At 48.6% G+C, this 13704-nt stretch overlaps 1 protein-coding gene across 10 annotated transcripts in view; it reads right to left on the reverse strand.

Annotated features, from left to right (window-relative positions):
• Positions 1-13704, reverse strand: part of PPP6R2 (protein phosphatase 6 regulatory subunit 2) — a 90820-nt gene that overhangs the window by 25444 nt on the left and 51672 nt on the right. For 4 of the 10 annotated variants that reach the window (XM_045555339.1, XM_045555340.1, XM_045555335.1 and 1 more), the window contains 3 exons: positions 9997-10203; positions 9257-9499; positions 4071-4257 (listed from right to left, as the gene is read on the reverse strand). In XM_045555339.1, the coding sequence (XP_045411295.1) occupies positions 4071-4257; positions 9257-9483 (414 nt within the window). In that variant the 5' untranslated portion in view covers positions 9484-9499; positions 9997-10203. Of the gene's footprint in view, positions 1-4070; positions 4281-9256; positions 9500-9996; positions 10395-13704 lie in introns of those variants that run through there. The other 6 variants (XM_045555332.1, XM_045555333.1, XM_045555338.1 and 3 more) reach the window with 4 other exon arrangements.

Consider the following 13704-nt stretch of genomic DNA (forward strand, 5'->3'; position numbering starts at 1 on the left):
GTGGTTTGCCGCACAGCTGAGGCTCTGCAGGACGTGCCACGCAGAGTGGCAGCGGCTGCTGTGCACAGTCACCATTCGGGATGCGTCAGTACAAGTGTTTCCAACAGAAACGAACGGCGCAGATGGAGTTGAGCTGGGAAACGATGGCCCAGAACACAAACCCCAGGGAGCACGGAGTGCACGAGATGCCAGTCACTGCCAGAAACCCGTGAGTAGTTCAAGGGAAAAGAAGACAGGTTTCAGAAAAGAACATGAGGCATCATACGGCTGGATGGTGACAGTGCCAACAAGGTGTGAGGAGCTAAGTGTAAAGCCATGAGGATGACAGGGACATGGTGGATTGCAGGTGAGTGGAGAGGTCACGACTCCTGGGTTGAGTCTGTCTTCCTCTCACCACAAGTGCGGCTCAGCTCAGACTGCACAGATGAAGGGCCTGCTACGCCTGGGCTGCTGGGCTGGGGACTGGGGGCTGAGGAAGCCCTAGCATTCCATTGGGAACAACGGGAACATGGAGAAGGTCCACACAGCTGGGGGACCTCAGCCAAGCTCGCTCACTCGTGCTAAGATGAGAAGGAAGAGGAGGAGGGGAGCGTGGGAAAAGAGAGAAGGAGAAGGAAGAGGGAGGAGAGAGGAGAGGGGACATGGGAGTTGGGGAGGGCGGGGGGCTCTCTTTGAAAAGCATAATTAGGCCGGGCGTGGTGGCTCACACCTGTAATCCTAGCACTCTGGGAGGCCGAGGTGGGAAGATAGCTCGAGGTCAGGAGTTCGAAACCAGCCTGAGCCAAGAGCAAGACCCTGTCTCTACTAAAACATAGAAAGAAATGATCTGGACAGCTAAAAATATATAGAAAAAATTAGCCGGGCATGGTGGCGCATGCCTGTAGTCCCAGCTACTCGGGAGGCTGAGGCAGGAGGATTGCTTGAGCCCAGGAGTTTGAGGTTGCTGTGAGCTAGGCTGACCCCATGGCACTCTAGCCCGGGCAACAGAGTGAGACTCTGTCTCAAAAAAAAAAAAAAAAGAAAGAAAGAAAGAAAAAAAGAAAAGCATAATTAAACTCCTAGAGAGAACACTAGGAACAAAACAGAAGGAGCAAATAACAATGTCAGGAATGAAACAAGGGACATTGCTAAAGATCCTACAGACATAAAAACTATTATGGGAAGTTAGTCGGAACAATTTTATGCCAATTTGTGTAAACTTAGAAAAATGAAAAATTTCCTTGAAAAACATATTTATCTAAACTGAAGAAAGAGAGAATCTGTATAGTTCTAGAACATCAAAAGAAATGAAATCCATAGATGAAAGCCTCCTCCTTGTGCAAGGACATAAAACTTTGATTCTAAAACCTGACAAGGGCATTGTAAGAAAGAGAAGTTACAGGCCAGTCTCACTGATGGCCAAAGATACAAAATCTGGCAACATAAAAGAGAAAATAATACATCACAACCAAGACGAGTGTATTCTAGGAATGTAAGATTTGTTTAATGTTAAACAACCAATCAGTGCAATTTACCTATCAAGAGTATTAAAATTATATGATCAAGTCAAATAGCCAGAGTAAAACATATGCTAAATTTCAACAACCATTCATGTTATAAACTTTTAAAAATTAGGAATGAAGAGAACGCCCTTAAGTTTGATTTTTTACAAAATCTATAAAAACCCCACAACAAACATCGTATTCAACTGTAAAATGTTGGAAGTATTTCCTCCGAGGTAACAAATAAGACAAGGGCCCACTATCCCCACTTCTGTTCAACGTTGCACTACAGGTTCCAGTGATGCAAGAAGGCAAGAAAAAGAGAGAAGAAAAAGAACTTTAAAGAACAAAATAAAACTGTCATTAATCACAGACAACACGATCTTGTACACAGATAAAACAAAAAAATATAAAGTATTAGAATTAACAGTAGCTTTATCTATAATCACCAAAATCTGGAATCAGTCTAGACTGCCCCAACAGGAGAGGTGACACAGCTGTGGCAGCACAAAGGGAATGACTCCAACGCACACAGCCGTTGGATGGATCTGCAGGCAATCACTCTGGACAAAAAGGCTAATGCCCAAAGGCTATATATTATATGTGTAAGTAACATTTTAGAAATTGAGAGCAGACTAGTGGTTGCCCAGGTTCGCAGGGGTCAGCGAAGGCTGGGGCAGGAGGAAGGAGGATGTGGTTACAAAAGGGGACACAAAGGGTCCTCCTGGTGTCAGAGCTGTTCCCTATCTCCACTGTGATGGTGGACACATGAATGTGCGTGGGTGCTAAGTTGCATAGAGCTTAATAAACACACACACAAATGGGTACAAATAAAACTGGAAAGGTCAGCATGGTGGCTCACACCTGTAATCCCAGCACTCTGGGAGGCCCAGGTGGGAGGATCGCTTGAGGTGAGGAGCTCAAGACCAGCTTGGGCAACAGTGAGACGCCATCTCTACTAAAAAATAGAAAGAAATTAGCTGGACATCTAAAAATATATAGAAAAAATTAGCCGGGCATGGTGGTGTGTGCCTGTAGTCCCACCTACTTGGGAGGCTGAGGCAGGAGGATCACTTGAGCCCAGGAGTTTGAGGTTGCTGTGAGCTAGGCTGACGTCATGGCACTCTACCCCGGGCAGCAGAGAGATACTCTGTCTCAAAAAAAAAAAAAGAAAGAAAGAAAGAAAAATTAGCCAGGCATGGTGGCACATGCCTGTAGTCCCCAGCTCCTTGAGAGGCTGAGGCAGGAGGATCACTTGAGCCCAGGAGTTTGAGGCTGTAGTGAGCTGTGATGAGGCCACAGCACTCCAGCTGGGGTAAGAGCAAGACTGTGTCTCCAAAAAGAAAAAAAAAAAAAAAAGTTCAATGCATATTACTTTAGTGCATCAAGCACAGGGTAAAGGAAGGGAAATATTATATGAAGCAGTTAAATTATAAAGAAAATGTCTGAAAGTGGCAGAGGCATATGATCAGCTTATAGTAAAACTTCGAGATACACACATCCAGTCCTGGACTGCAAGGGCCACACACAAAAGGATCTTTATCCAGCAGAGTTCCTGCTGTGACCAGGACTCACACTCCCATCCTGCAGCCACCCTCGGGGGACACCCACCCTACCACCCACCGCTGCCACTACTCTTCCTTTACATCCTGCTGCAAAAAAAGATTTGAGGTGAGACAGTCCTCAGGGGTCCCTTGCAAACCTCAGATTTATGACCAGTGAAAGATGACATTCCACTGGATACTCACACATGCCAGCGGAATTCCCACAAGTGAAACGTCCACCTGCCTGGGCACCTTCTCAGAGCTCAAGACACAGACACAAAATATTGGTTTGTTCCCTGACTGGATATTTGATGCTATTAAACAATACAGTTAGTATTTCTGGGGTGTGATAATGAAATTCTAGTTTTATTTAAGAGAAAAAAGTCCTTCTTTTAGAGATACATGCTGAAAAACAAAAGAAATGATCTGATGTTTGGGATCTGTTCTGAAATAATCCAGGAGGGATATAGGCAGGGACAACAGAGGAAGAGGACTGGCCAGGAAGGACAGGCCCAGGGCACCCTCACACCTCCCTCTACCCATGTGTCCACAGTGTCGAGGGGCCAAAGGCCACGGCAGGTCAGATGTCAGGCAGGTGGACTCCAGGGGGAGCACGCTGCAGCTCCACGGGACACATCCACTTGCTACTTCTGCAGAGGTCTAATGCCAGAAGATACCTTTCATGTGCTTTGAAACAGTAAGTGCCCTGGACAGACACATGTCACCCACACAGATGAAGCAGAGACCTCAGAAGGTCCTGTGTGACAAAGGCACATCCCAGGACCGCAGGCCTATACCTGGCCGGTGACATGACGAGCCGGCCTACTGTGGGATGGCGGGAAGGGCTGGCATTCCAGAGCCAGCCTTCAAGAACACCCCAGGGGACGCCACGTTCTCATTCAAATCTCAACTCGCAGAGAGCAGCCCACACTGCTCCACACCTGCCCCCCATGGCCTGACGACGAGGCCCATGGCAAGGCCGCCAGTGGCACCAGCGCCCACTAGGACAGCATCCAAAGCCACGTCGGCCCTGTGCGTTACTCACCTGCTCGGTCTTCCTTGCGATGAGGCTGCCGATGGTCTTGCTGAAGAAACTGGCGAGCAGCGGGTTGAGCGGCGGCTCGCGGCCCAGGAAGTCACAGAGGAGGCCCAGCAGACGCCCGTCCCCGCCCAGTCTGTCGCTGATCTGCGGCACATCACAAGTCAGAAGCTCACAGGCTGTGTTTGGGTATCTAAAAGGGCACAGTCCAAGCAACTGGAGGTGAAATTAGTCTTCTCCAACTCTCAGGAGCTGCTTCAACAACCTGCGTCTTAGGAAGCAGACCCGCGTGATCAGAACAGACAGAAACGTGATTCCCCTGAGAATAACCGGTACTCTTAACTACCAGGAGCTCAAAGGTTTTACTGTACCTTTTACAGGCTCCTCATACCCTTTACTAGGACGTCCTACAGTCTCTGACTCTATTTCCACCCTCTAAATAACCTTTCCTGGCCTCTCCTGGCACCTCCTCTCTCCAGGCCAGCCCTCACCTGCTGTCTGACAGCACCGCCGCGAGGCCATGTCTGCAGTCACGCCACCCCCCCCCACCCCCCGTCAAGCCTGCCTCTCCTCTCCTCACCCGGGTCCCTTCCTACCGCCACGCACAGACCCCACCTGCCCCAGGCTGGACACACATCACAGCAGCGGCTTGCTGTGCAGCATCAGCTGTGAGGCGTCAGGCAAGCAATTCAGTATTAAGAAATACCAGTATTTGTGAATAATGTACTTTTTGTTTAGTAAAAATGTATGACCAAATACAAACCCATCCTTAGTCCATTACGTGTAATCCCTTAATGACATCACTGTGTTCCCTCCTTAGCATCTGGCAGACATGGGGAGGGTGACGGCTGTCGCCCCAGCACAGGCACCCCTGGCCCGTAGCGAGGACAGAGCCCTCAACAGCGGTGCCGGGAACAAGGCCTAGCGCTCCATCCCTGTGTCTGGGAGCACCAGGCAGGCAGGCACCCAATGGGACTGCCTTGGAACAGGCCGTCCCCACACCAGGCAAGTCACCTGACCTCTCTGTGTCTAGGTTATCTCCTTGGAATATGCAGGTGAGGGTACCTGCACATCCCATGGGTGTCTCGTGAGGACAACAGGGGATGACAGTACGAGGCAGAGCGGTGCCTGGCACATAGGAAGTCCTGGGGTGAGGTCAGCGCTATGACCTTCCTTCTCTTGCCAACATGTGGCTGGTGCCAGGCACAGAGGCAGCCTCAGCACTGGGCCTAAGCCAAGGTGGTCACTGTACTAGCTCGGGGCTGCGTTTGTGAGACTGTGGCGGACACAGCTGGCCGAGCACAGTAGCTGAACAGGTGTGGGAGGGGAAGGAGGGGAGGGGCCCCGGCTGCTGGGGTGGGTGTTCCTCACCAGCCCAGACAAGAGCAAGCAGCTTTTAGAGCTGCGAGGAACAGAGTCGTGGGGGCAGGCTGAGTGTGATGGACCTCCTGGGTCACAAAGAGTGGCCCCACAGCAGGAGTGAAGCCCACAGGCCGGCGGCTGGCAGAGAGGACGTGGCTGGGGCCCACGCAGGCATGGTCAGCACACGGGCACTGCAGGCGGGTGTGCAAAGAGAGGGGTCTGACAGCCGGGGGCAGGGAGCGGCTCAGGCCCAGGTACAGATCCTCAGTAGCCAACCTCTCTGGCCCTCAGTGCCCTTGTCTGTGAAATGGGGGAGCCAGTGCCCACCTTGGGATGTGGCAAGGCCTGGACAACACATGCTAAGCACACTGGATGACACTCAGCTACTCGGGCAGGAGGACCAGATGGAGCAGGGGAAAGGCCAGTCCAGCAACCCCAAGGGCCACAGTGAGGTTCTGTGTCTACCAGACCCTAAACAAGACAGGATGGATGGGGGCGATGGGGAGAAGTCAAATCCCGTGGGCTCAGGAGGAAAAGCTGAGGAAGCAGAGAAAGGCAAGTACAAACCGCAGCTTGGAAAAGTGTTTCATGAGCACAGAGAACAAACCGATCTTGTCTGTGTAACAAATGTGTGCATATATGGCACAAAATGGGCTACAAGAAGCTGACTTTCTAGGAGGAGGGACTGAGATTTCCTCCTTTTTTCTTTTTCTTTTCTTTTTTTATAGAGACAGGGTCCAGGCTGGTCTCAAATGTCTGGCCTGAAGTGATCCTCCCAACGCACCGGGAGGACAGGCACAGGCCCCCGCGTCTGTCCCTTTTTTTATCATTACTTTACAACTATTCTTCAAAGAACAGGTACTGCTCCAGCAGATTTTAAAATTTATACAAGAAATAGGAATTCCAGTTAAACACAGCAGATGGAGCACACAGACTTGTTGACAATCCCTCTCAAACTTCTATTAAAATAATGCAAAGAATTTAAAAGACAAGAAAAGAGAAGCGGAAATGATGCTGGACCAGGCCTGGGGACAGAAATGGCCTCGTGAGCACAACTCAGTGCAGGGAAGGTGGAACCTCAGGAGCCCACAGAAGGGACACCAACTGGAGCTGAGGACTCAGGCCCCATGACTCTGGAAAGGCCTGAATACTGAGGCAGTGGCTGGCAAGGATGGAATGAAACTGGCACAGAGCAGTGAGACCCTGGCCCCTCCCTCTGCCCTCCTGAGAAAAGTAGGCTGGAGCTCTTGAGTGACAGCCGAGGGGTGGAGCAGGTGCTGTCCAGAAAGAGGGGACTTGGTAAAAACAACACTGGGTGCCCCCCCGCCCCTCTTCCCGACTCAGCTCCCAGGATGCTGACTGGTGTATGGTCACAGGTAAGAGCTAGAAGGATGCTTTTCTGGAGAAAAGGCACCTAGTTGTCATCTAACCAGAGGGTCAGCTGCTGAACCCTGAGGCGAGCCCTGCAGTGAGCGAGCCTCGCCCAGACCCCAAGCTCTGTGCAGGGTTTGGGGCCTCCCTCGTGAAAGGAGCGCAGCACTGACAGGCAGGAGACCAGGCGCACAGAGGGGAAGAGTGTGTGTGGAGAACAGAAGGAGACTTTTTAAAAACTGTGATATTCCCAGAGATGATACACTAGAACAGTGTGTCTGTGAATAAAAATTAGAAGCTTTTATTAAAATATCTGAGAATAAGAAAGAGCTCTTAGAAATTAAAAATATGATGGTAGAAATTTCAAAAGTCAATAAAAGGATGGGAGCTTAAAAGTTGAATAAACCTCTCAGATGCAGACCAAAAAAGGAAAGACGAAACACTGATAAGAAAAGTATTAATTCCGGTGATCTAACACCTGATTAGAAGTCCCAGAAAGAGAGAACAGAGGAAAAACTGGAGGGAAGAATATTATTACAAAAATACTAAAAGAAATTTCCCTCTGCTAATGAACGTCATGAACTTACAGACCAAAAGGCCCACGGAGTGCCTAGTGTAACAAATGAGAAAAAGTCGATATCCAGTGTTTACCGTACTATGAACATGCAAACGCTGCTTACAGCTGAGCTGATTTGTTGACTCTGGTTATATTTGCTTACTTACCTGTTTTTCCTGAGTTTACAGTTTCTCGTTGTTCTGTAAGTTTCTATTACTAACTGCTCCCAAACTCTGACGGTGAAACTCTCCTGGCTCACCCATGCAGCCCTGGGATCCCTGTCCTGACCAGAAGACCCTCCTCCAGCTCTCCTCCCCAACCCCTGTCACTTTGTTCCAATTTGTCACCAAACTGGGACATATTTGGGAGTGAGAGGGATGGGGGCTTGTTAATAGTGATGTTGAGACAACTGGCCGGGCGAGGTGGCTCACGCCTGTAATCCTAGCACTCTGGGAGGCTGAGGCGGGAGGATCGCTTGAGGTCAGGAGTTCGAGACCAGCCTGAGCAAGAGCGAGGCCCAGTCTCTACTAAAAATAGAAAAATTAGCCAGGCGTGGTGGTGTGAGCCTGTAGTCCCAGCTACTTGGGAGGCTGAAGCAGAAGGATTGCGTGAGCCCAGGAGTTTGAGGTTGCTGTGAGCTAGGCTGATGCCAGGGCACTCTAGCCTAGGAGGCAGCACAAGACTCCGTCTCAAAAGAAAAAAAAAAAAAGAGAGAGACAACCGGTGTTGGCCAGGCGAATCCCAGGCCACAACAGCCTCTAACTACGACCACTCTATCCCTAAACCTTGGCTCCTTAGGAGCAAGCCCCTGCTCTTTCTAGAACTCTCTTCCCCCATAACCAGCATGGCTCCCCTTGTTAGAGGGGACCTGACTGACCCCCCTGATGAAGTACTGACCCCCGACCAACCCCTGCACAGGCACGCCCCATCCCCTTATCCTGCTTTATTTTCCTTCTAAGACAAAGGTCAGCAAAGATTTTCTGTAAAGGGCCAGATAATACACATTTGGATGGCCTCTGTTGCGACTCCCCAACTCTGCACTCTGTTGGAGGAGTGTGGCCCTGTCCAACAAGACTGCATTGGTGGACACTGAAATGTGCATTTCATGTCATGTTCACATGTAACAAAATATTCTTTGATTTTTTTCCAACTATTTATTAAATAGAAATGTAAAACCATTTTCAGCTCACAGGCCATACAAACCAGGATTTGATGTGCAGGCCGCAGTTTGCTGACCCTATTCCGAGGCATCACCACTACGCACATGTTTCATGCTTCCTCGTGAGGCTGCTGTGTCTGCCCTGACCCCTGCTATCAATGGGGACACTGCAGGCCCCGTGGCCTCCTTACAGAGCTGCATCTGAGAAGCCGGGAGGCTGGGTCTGCCCTGTCCTCCCTCTCACCCAAGCCCCTCCTTGTTCACACTTCTCTGTCCTGACCCAAAGCCCCTGTGGCTCCAACCATCTTGCCACACCGCCCCTCTCCCTTCCTGCCACCTCCTAGCAAAGTGAGGCATTTCTCAGGGGCGGGGACTCAGGTACTGCATGTCTCTCCTGTCCGGTCGGTTTGCCAGGCCTGGGGCCACCCCTGCTGCTGGCGCACCCCACACTGCAGTCCTGCCTGCCTCTACCATGGGATCAGTCTTTTCCTTTCAGCATATTGTCACTCAAAACACTCTGACATGCACCAACTTCATAAAAACTTGCTTATAACTCAGAATGAGAAAACATACATACACAAGAGATTCCAAGCTCTTAAATATCACAAATAACAAATCCCACAGGAGTGGCCTCCTCACGTTCCAGGTGGGGTAATGTGTAAGGCCGGCTTCTCCATCAGAAAGCCCCGGCTTCCCTGCAGCACTGCCCAGCACACCGGCCCTGGGCACAGCCTTGGTACATACTTGAAGCGGACCTTCTCCTCCATGTCCAGAGGCGGGTCCTGCGTGACAAGGCTCACCAGCTCCTCCATACACTGCTGCCTGCACAGGAAGTCCAGCAGCTTCTGGTTCTGAGCCTTACACTCCTGCAGGATGTCATCTTCATCCATCAGCTCCCGCAGCGTCACGTGCTCCTTGTCCAGCAACTTGTCGACATGGGACGTGGTGTTCAGGTCAAACTTCCAGAACATCGTGACGGCCACAGGGCTGCAAGCAAGGACAAAAGGGTCACTTCTCTCCCCTCTCCCCTCTGTGAATCCACCCTTAGCAGCTCTACACCAAAGTCCAGAGGTCCATCCTCAACACGAGCACACGTGTTCCCAGGGCTCAGCATGGCGGGGCTCTCCCCAGGTCAGGCTCGAAGTTTAGCACCAACTTCCCAGCTGCTCAGTAGCTCCATCCTGTGCTCTCAGTTCCAGGACCTGCGTCTCTGGGTTGTCCTCCGGGCTGCCCTCTGCTCACCCTCATTCCCCACACTGGCCCCACCAGCCTCGCCACAGCACTCAGCACACCCTGACGCCTGGATGTCTCCCGTGTGTCAGTGCCAGCAATGTCCCTCCATCCTGAGTGAACACTGGGTGTCTCTCCCCGAAAGTCTCACAGAACACAAACTCAGCAAGTCAAACGCAAGACAGCTCATTCTGCTTGGCACTGTGCTCCTCTGCCTCCCCCAGCCCCCCAGCCCCTCCACTCGCTGTCCCCACCTGGCTGATAACACCCAAGATTGTCCTTGGCACTGGCACCTCCCTCACAGGGACACCAGCTGGGCACTGGGTCTTGCCACAGCAACCTGAGGAGTCACCATGGACCAGCTCTTCCTCTGCCTCCCCAAACCTGCTCCCAGCTCTTGCTGTTGCCTGTTCACCGCCGTGAGTCTCACATGTCAGTCTGTGGGCCAGGTTTTCACTGTTCTGATACAAAAAGAAAACATAAAGCCTACATCTTTAACAAAGTTAAAACTTTATTTTGAGATTATGAATCTTTTCAGCGTCGCGTGAAACATTAATTACAAAATTATGGTAATAGTAGATGGCATTACCTTACCTGACATTTTTGCTTAGAAAAATAAAAGACTGGCTGGGCGTGGTGGCTCACACCTGTAATCCCAGCACTCAGGGAGGCCGAGGCGGGAGGATTGCTCGAGGTCAGGAGTTCGAGACCAGCCTGAGCAAGAGCGAGACCCCGTCTCTACTAAAAATAGAAAGAAATGATCTGCACAGCTAAAAAAAATATATAGAAAAAATTAGCCAGGCATGGTGGTGCATGCCTATAGTCCCAGCTACTCGGGAGGCTGAGGCAGGAGGATCGCTTGAGCCCAGGAGTTTGAGGTTGCTGTGAGCTAGGCTGACGCTACGGCACTCTAGCCCAGGCAACAGAGCGAGACTCTGTCTCAAAAAGAAAGGAAAAATAAAAGACTGACCACAGACATACACGCCCTGGTTTGCCTGTCTGTGAGGCCTAGGCTATCCCTAGGAGCTGTGATGCGGAGCCTCCCGTCCAGCCACACCCCACAGCTCTGGTCTTTGCTGCTACATCTTCATGTCCTCTCATCTCGGCTTCAGAAGCCCTGCTGGCCCCAGAGGTCCCCAGGCTGCTCCATACAAGGACCCCACCCTCACCACAAGGACACTGCACTTTTCTTCCCACACAGACTGCACTTCACTACTTTTATCCTTCTGCCTGTGCTCTCCCTTCCCCGCGCCAGACTGCGCTAAAGGTTGGCTCTGGCGGCCTCACGCCTGCACATGCTGCCCCTGACTTGAGAGCCCAGAGGGGGAGCTCTGAATGAAGGTCCTGAAGTGGAGCTATTTTGACTTTCAGTGCAAGGACTCCATGTGCACACTGGCATTGCATTCAGTTTTCCTTCTGGGTCCTCAGATCTTCCTTATTCCTCTTGTAAGGACTATAGATGGATATTTCTGGGTGGTAGCGACAAACTTTAAAGGACCAGAAATAATAATTACTAAAAGCACTTTCAGAAAGAGATGTCTGCCTCCACATAAACATGTTGGATGCCCCTCTCCTAAATGCCCTACAGGACGACTCAAATGCTAAGGTAACATGTGATCCAGGAAAGGGGGCAACCCCATCTTGTCAAGGTTTTTTTCCCCAAAATAAGAACTTGCAAAATAGGGCAGGTAGAGGTGGCTGGCTTCCTTGTCTGCACCTTATAGTATTCTTCACTCTCTATAAAGCAGCAACTGATAGAAATCCATAAATAAAAACTGCCTGGCCCTGGGCATTGATCCTAGAGAAATAAAAACTTAAGTTCACACAAAAACCTGTATACTAATGTTCATAGCAGCTTTATTTGTAACAGTCAAAAACTGGAACCAGTCCAGATGACCTTCAACATGCAAACATTTACACAAACTGTGATACATACATACCACGAACACTACTCAGCAATAAAAAGGAAATATTGATACACATAACTACTTGGATGTATCTCTAGGGAATTATACCCCTAAGCAAAAAAAATCAGTCCCAAAAGGTTATATACTGCATGATTCCATTAATAACATTTTTGAAATGATATAATTAAAAAAAAACACTTGGCTGGGCACGGTGGCTCACGCCTATAATCCTAGCACTCTGGGAGGCCGAGGCGGGTGGATTGCTCGAGGTCAGGAGTTCGAGACCAGCCTGAACAAGAGCGAGACTCCGTCTCTACTAAAAATAGAAAGAAATGATCTAGCCAACTAAAATATATAAAGAAAAAATTAGCCGGGCATGGTGGCGCACGGCTGTAGTCCCAGCTACTCGGGAGGCTGAGGCAGGAGGATCGCTTAAGCCCAGGAGTTTGAGGTTGCTGTGAGCTAGGCTGACGCCACGGCACTCACTCTAGCCTGGGCAACAAAGCGAGACTCTGTCTCAAAAAAAAAAAAAAAAAAAAATCCTATGATCAAATTGACAGGCTGTTCCTAAAATTCCCATGGAAATGCAGGGGTCCCAGAACAGATAAAGCAATCTTGAAGAAGAACAAAGTTGGAAGACTCACATTCCCGATTTCAAAATTTACTACAAAGCGACAGTATTCAAGAGAGTGTGGTGCCAGTAAAGGACAGACATAAAGACCAATGAAACAGGACTGAGGGTTAAGAAATAAAACCAAACATACATGGTCAAGTGATTTTTAACAATGGTGCCAGGACTATTAATGGGAAAAGCACAGTCTTTTCAACAAATGATGGTGAAAAAACTGGATATATACACAAGCAAAAGAAAGAAGCTAGATTCCTACCTAAAAACATATACAAAAATTTACTCAAAATGGATCAGAAATTTAAATTTAAGACCTTAAATTATAAAAATTCTTAGAAGAAAACATAGAGACAAATCTTCATGACCTTGAATTTGGAAATAGTTTCTTACACATGACACAAAAACAACAAAAGAAAATAATAAACAAATTAGACTTCATCAAAAATAAAACATTTGTGCTTCAAATGATACCTTTGCCTTAAGTATAAAGACAATCCACAAAATGGGTGAAAAATTTTTGCAAATCATGTATCTGATAAGGGACTTGTATCTAGAATTCATAAAAAATTCTTACAATACAATAATAAAAAGACAAATTTAATCTGTAGAAGACTGTTCCCTCCTCCCCCAAAAAGACAAATTTAATAATGAGCAAGGCATCTGAACAGACATTTCTTCAAAGAAAATATCTAAGTGGCCACTAACCACATGAAAAAATGTTCAACACCCTTAACCATCAGGGAAATGCAAATCCAAACCATAATCAGAGGCCAGGAACAGTAGCTCACACCTGTAATCTCAGTACTTTGGGAGGCTGAGGCAGGAGGATCGCTTGAGGCCAGGAGTTGGAAGCTGCAGTGAGCTATGATGATACCACTGCACTCCAGCCTGGGTGAAAAAGTGAGACCCTGTCTCTTAAAAACCAAAACAAAACCAAAAAACACAATGAGATACTATTACATACCTACTAAGATGGCTATAATCAAAAAGACAGATGTAATAACAAGTGTGTTGGTGAAAATGTGGAGAAACTAGAAGCCTCATACGTTACTAGCTGGAATGCAAAATGGCGCAACTGCTTTGGAAAACACTCTGGCAAATTCCTCAAATGATTAAACACAGAGTTAGCATATCACGTAGCAATTCTACTCCTAGGTATACACCCAAAAGAAATGAAAACATATGTCCACACAGAAACTTTTACACAAATATTCAAAGCAGCATTATTCATAAAAAGCAAAAAATGAAAACAACCCAAATGTCCATTACAGAATGAGTGGATGAATAAAATGTGGTCTACCCAAACAATGGAATATTATTCGGTAATGAAAAGGAACGAAGTTCTGATACATACTACAAGCTGGGTAAACCTGGAAAACAGTACACTAAATGAAAGCAGCCAGACACAAAAGACGCTACACTGTGTG

This window comes from Lemur catta, chromosome 6 (genome assembly GCF_020740605.2).
Source record: "Lemur catta isolate mLemCat1 chromosome 6, mLemCat1.pri, whole genome shotgun sequence".
NCBI classification, from domain to species: Eukaryota; Metazoa; Chordata; class Mammalia; order Primates; family Lemuridae; genus Lemur; species Lemur catta.